This window comes from Salvelinus sp. IW2-2015, linkage group LG36 (assembly GCF_002910315.2).
Source record: "Salvelinus sp. IW2-2015 linkage group LG36, ASM291031v2, whole genome shotgun sequence".
Classification (NCBI taxonomy): domain Eukaryota; kingdom Metazoa; phylum Chordata; class Actinopteri; order Salmoniformes; family Salmonidae; genus Salvelinus; species Salvelinus sp. IW2-2015.
This window is the reverse complement of record NC_036875.1, coordinates 9437306-9443460: the sequence shown is the minus strand read 5'-3', so window position 1 is coordinate 9443460 and position 6155 is coordinate 9437306. Positions and strand designations below refer to the sequence as shown.

General features: G+C 42.7%; 1 protein-coding gene across 1 annotated transcript in view; it reads left to right on the top strand.

Annotated features, from left to right (window-relative positions):
• The first annotated feature begins 5773 nt into the window (after window positions 1-5773).
• LOC111959349 (activin receptor type-1C) overlaps window positions 5774-6155 on the top strand; it is a 35622-nt gene continuing 35240 nt past the window's right edge. The window contains exon 1 of the mRNA XM_023980849.2: window positions 5774-5904. Coding sequence (XP_023836617.1) covers window positions 5835-5904 — 70 coding nt within the window. The 5' untranslated portion in view covers window positions 5774-5834. The remainder of the gene's footprint in view (window positions 5905-6155) is intronic.

Genomic DNA, 6155 nt, shown 5'->3' with positions numbered 1-6155 from the left:
TACTATTGCTTATTATTATTCTATTGGGATTAGAAAAACACTCTGAAGTTTCTAAAATGTTGAATTATATGTCTGTGAGTAAAACAGATACTCATTTGTCAGCCAAATCCATATCGAGGAATGTGAAAAATCTGAAAAACGAGGCTCGGTGTCAGGCCTGCCTATTCAACTGGCTTTTTATTTATGGATCTGTAGTGCACCTGCATACGCCTTCCACTAGATGTCAACATGGCAGTAGAAGGTTTGAATGGGCGTGTCTAGCTTGATGTGAGGCGAATAAGGAGCTTGTTGAGTGTGCAGGTCCGGTCTTTTTTTTTTGTTTTTCAGTTATTATTCGACGTCGCGCAGGAGACCCTCATCATGTCTGTTCTGAAAAGCATTCGGTATACACTACGACATCTGTTACTTATCCACAGTACTTAGGTTACGACGCGTGATCTCCCTCCACTCTCACTCCCTCCACTTTGCCACCGCATTACGAGTGTGAGAAAACATCAAGTGACAATCTCTGTTCATCACAGTTACTAATATTTCGTTTCATCAGTACCCGTGATGTGGACACGCTGTACAGCGCGCTCGACTACCACAATCTCCCGATGTAATATTATTTTCTTAAACAGCATTATCAATTATATAGTGTGGTGGGTGCACTTAATGCTCACCGGGAGTTTTTCCCCTCTCTTCGCAACACACAAGAGTTTCACTCGAGCTACTATTATACTAGGCGTCTTGAGGAAATTCTCACGCCCACTCATACAATCGGAGCTTCAGTCAAAGTTGCTAATTCGACATAAGAATGAATCCTGGAAACAGAAGTTCATGCCATCTCATAACACTAGCACATCATTCTGCACCTCCGACTCCCTTGCACAACGCATATACATATAGGAGTTTCGCACAGGCACGCTTTCACACATGCCTGATACAAGAGACTATCGTTTACTATTACGCTCGCCTATTTCGTATTTTTCGTGGTAAATGTTGGCTCCAACAAGGCGGAGAATATGTGAGCACTGTCTCACAATACTGCTGCTGTATGTTGTACTAAAGTTATTAAAAAAAACCAGTGTCTTTCATTTGCTGTACAACATGTATTTTTTAGTAAAGTTTATGATGAGTTCTTTGGTTAGATTAGATGACTGTCCAAAATATCTCCGGACAATTTGGTGAATTGTTGCTACGTATTCACAATGTATAACCACGATTTGTAGCTATAATATGCCCATTTTCGAAACAAACATAAATGTATCTGTATAACATGATGTTATAAGACTGTCATCTGATGAAGTTGTTCAAGGTTAGTGATTAATTTTATCTCTTTTATGATATCCCTGTCGCGTTAGGCTAGGCTATGCTAGTCAGCTTTTTTGATGAGGATGCTCCCGGATCCGGGATGGGTATCACTGAAAGGTTAAAAGATGTCTATATTATGCTGATATTTTGTATCTTTTGTGATATATTGAGTATTTTGGTGTGTCCTTTGCCTAGAATTAGCCAACGAGGTTGTATGGTTCATTTGGTTCCTATTCTGAAAGTTTGATAAATTGTGCATAATGACATGCATATTTAATTGTGCAACAGATGTATTTAGGGTGTCAGACTCACATACTGTATTTCAATGCAAATTAAGGGGCACTACTGAAATATTTTGGAGCACCCTCTGGCACTGGCCAGGATGAGGAGCCATCCACCTCCTCAGCCACACAGGCCTCTTCAGAAATGATCCCGGAGCCTCAGGATGAGGAGCCATCCACCCTCCTCAGCCACCACAAGCCTCTTCAGAAATGATCTCGGAAGCCTCAGGATGAGGAGCATCTCTACCTCCTCAGCCACCACAGCGTCTTCAGAATGATCCGGAGCCTCAGGATGAGGAGCCCATCCACCTCCTCAGCCACACAGGCCTCTTCAGAAATGATCTCGGAGCCTCAGAATGAGGAAGCCATCCACCTCCTCAGCCACACAGCCTCTTCAGAAATGATCTCGGAGCCTCAGGATGAGAGCTCATCCACCTCCTCAGCCACACAGGCCTCTTCAGAAATGATCTCGGAGCCTCAGGATGAGGAGCCATCCACCTCCTCAGCCACACAGGCCTCTTCAGAAATGATCTCGGAACCTCAGGATGAGGAGCCATCCACCTCCTCAGCCACACCGGTGTCTTCACAAATGTTGTCCGAGGATGAGAATGAAGACCCATTCGCTTCCACTTCTCCCCAGCAGGATTCTTCAGGTGTGTTTGTGCATGTGTGTGTGTGGGTACACGCACGTGTTTGTGTGCTTCCCTGCATAGCATAAACAAAATAAATAATTTCCCTTTTGCAAAGTTTTAAGTTTCCATATTGTAGGTAACAATGATGATTTTATTATTACTGGGTATGTATGTGGGATGTTCCACCACTATAAATGCTGTGAATAACCTGTGTAAACTAATGCCCATGTGCTCTCCATTAGAAATGCCTGTACTGTAGCAGCATCCCCACCAAATCCGTGACAGAGGATGAACCACTGTCTACAGACCCTACTGACTGGCCTTCAGTTCTGACTGACAGAATTCAGACACAACTAGTTTGCAGAGGACCAACTGAGGTACCACCTAACTTTGTTTTCCCAAGGAATGAGAGTGATGGAAGAAGTTGCCACCACTAGTATTTCAGGAAGACCTTGGTGAGTGGTGAAAAAATCCCTAGAAGTTGGTTGGTGTATTCTGAAAGAAACAGCCTCTTGTGCTTCTGCTGCAAACTCGTTTCTAAGAAGAAAATTAATTTAGCAAACTCAGGACTGACGGACTGGAAACATGCAAGTTCTTTGCTGACTTCACACGACAACAGTCCAGAACACCAAAACTGCATGAAAACATGGAAAGAACTGGCAATGAGGATCAAAAAAGGGGAAAAATTGATAAGCATGAGATGGCACTTATGGAGGCTGAGAGGATAAGATGGAGAGAGGTGTTGACACATCTGATTACTATTGTGCAGTCTCTGGCAATTAGAAATCTGGCACTAAGGGGACACACAGACACTGTACTCTCCATCAAATGGAAATTTCCCCAGAGGTTCACCTGATGGCACAATTTGATCCAGTCATGAAAGAGCACCATAACCGTGTTCCAAAAAGGGACCTCGAGTCACACCACCAGCTACCTTGGCCACCAAATACAGAATGAACTCATTGATTTGTTGAGCAGCAAGGTCATTTCAATAATGGTGAGTGATATCAAGCTGACAATTTTTCTCTATCATTCTAGATTGCACCCCAGATGTCAGCCACACTGAACAGTTGTCAGTTGTGATTAGAATTGTCTCACTGAATGAGGAGCCCCACATAAAGGAACATTTTTATGGGGTTACTGGAGGCAGAGGAGTCCACGTGCCAACATTTGGCATCCCTGATTCTCATAAGATTAGAGGAGCTAAAAATTCCTTTTGAGGACTGCAGAGGACAGTCTTATGATAACGGGGCCAACATGAGAGGCAAAAACAAAGGTGTCCAAGCCAGACTCTGGAAATGAATCCAAGAGCTATATTTGTGCGATGTGTGGCTCACACATTGAACCTGGTTGTGGCTGATGCTGCTAAAAGTTCTGTCGATGCCACTTTGGCATCTTACACAAACTGTACACCTTGTTCTCAGCCTCCACACAGCGATGAGCCATCCTGAAAAAAACAAAAAGACTGAGACAAGATGGGAGAGTAACGTTAAGGGTGTCGAGCCACTGAGGTATCAGGCAGCACCGGTGAGAGAGGCACTGATTGAGTTGAAGGATCAAGCCAAAGACCCTGTGATAAAGATTGAGGCCCAGTCCTTGTCAGCTTCAGCATCTGTACAGTGGTGTGGTATGACATCTTGAGCCAGATCCAACATGTGAGCAAGCTGATGCAGTCTCCCAGTCTGCATGTGGATGTTGCAGTCAGTCTTCTCAGAAAGACAGAGAGAGGTCTCAGCAACTACAGTGGGGAGAACAAGTATTTGATACACTGCCGATTTTGAAAATCGGCAGTGTATCAAATACTTGTTCTCCCCACTGTACAGGGCAACAGGCTTTATGACTGCACAAACATCAGCCAAGGATATTTGCGAGGGTATGAATGTAGAGGCCGTTCTACAACAAAAAAGGCTGAGGTCCACAAAGTGGCACTTTTCATACGAATCATTTGATGAGTCTTTGAGTGATGCACTGAAGAAGCTGGTGGTGACATTTATCAATGTCGTTGATGCTGCAACCTCAGCCCTTCAGGAAAGATTTTCTATATTGGAAAATGTGGGAGAGAAGTTTGGAGTGCTGTCAACCTGCCAAAGTATCTCAAATGAGGAGCTGACAGAACAATGTGAGGCTCTTAGTATGACACTGCACAATAAAGAACACTCAGAACACTCAGGATGGCAGAGAGCTTGCACGGGAACTGAAGAACTTGCCTGACTTGCCATCGAAGACCATGACCCTGCTTGAGCTGCTGATATTTATACACGAAAGGGAGCTCTCAGAAATGTATCCACGTTTGTGGACTGCTCTGAGAATTTGTTTTACTCTTCCATTGACCGTAGCTGGAGCAGAGAGGAGCTTTTCAAAGTTGAAGCTCATCAAATCCTACCTGAGGTCCACAATGTCACAGGAACGCCTTAGTGGCCTTGCTGTCATCAGTATTAACCATGCAATTGCTGGGCAGATTTCTTATGATGATGTAATTGATGACTTTGCATCAGGGAAGACAAGAAAGGTCAGGGTTTAGATGGCAGTTGTGCAATTTAGTTTCTGTGTTTCTTGTTTGAAGTGCAATAGTGTAATAATCAGGTTTTCTTCTTTATAAGTGTGTTATTCTATTTGTGTGATAGGAATTGTGTTTTTTGTTAGCAATAGTGTAATAATCAGGTTTTCTTCTTTATAAGTGTGTTATTCTATTTGTGTGATAGGAATTGTGTTTTTTGTTAGCAATAGTGTAATAATCAGGTTTTCTTTTTTATTTGTATTTATATATTATTTTATTTCTTTATTTATTTTTGATATTTATGAGTCTTATTTTTGTATATATTTTTATATTTATATAGTTTTAAATGTTATGATACATTTTTTTGGGGAGGGGGGGGGGCGCCGAAGGGGGGGTTCGCGCAGGGAGCCATACACGCTAGAACCGCCACTGACGTGACGAATAAACGTTGAAACTTGAAACGATTTATTAACGACTTTATAGATAGTAAAATGGGAAAACAAAATATTGCTTATCTTAGACTTGGATCTATTTTTTATATAGGCTTTTATCTTAGATGTTTTGACTGGTGACAATATTGCTTTACTGCGGCAAGGCAATATTGTCTTCTGAAATGCCTAAATAGGTAAATGAGAAAAGGAGAATGCAGCTGATTGTGGTGCCAGATGCAGAGGTTGGGTCATCAGTCCTCACAAACATGTTTTAATTGTACCTCTATGATTTTTGGGGGAAATCCTTAACCCTAGCACAGGACAATTTATAAATGGTAAACTTATTGAATGTAGGCGCAAATTTGTGTTTATGACAGACAAATGTGCTCCACGATTAACTGGTTGCTATTGACATAGGCTATAGAGGACAACTTCTCAGACATTCGACAGTTAAGGGGCGTTCGTTCAGAACTATCTCATTCGTATGTCTTTATCGGTGGGCTTGAGCGTTAATCCCTTTAAATTCCAGTCAACAGAGGCGGAGCAAATCACCCTACTGCGTATTCAGTTCTCTCACTTGTTATTTAGTGGAGCAATGCGAAGTGTGCACATGACGGATTTACCACGAAAGTAATGATTTACTCTAGAAAAACGGTATAGACAGGCGTCCGCGAACCAAGCAGATGGTGCTCCTCCGGCCATGACTCGTACCAGGCTCCCCACGGTTGAAGCGGCGTTGATATTTCTATCTGTCGCACAGCTGAGCACAGGTAGGCTATATGACAAACGTTCGCTGGGTTTCTTATTTAAACTGTGCGACCACTGCATGTATTATGGGTATTTTAGGCGGTAATTGTAGGCTCTTTTGCTCTGTTTTATGCTCATTTCTTGACGGTCAGGAGCTCACCGGAGTACTGGCATCTCAAACGTTCTACTGCTTGAGCTTCGGTTCCTTTTATAGAATATTAGCTCAAAAGCATTGTGCGGCTCCTGCACCTAAATATAAACCTTACCGGCACCC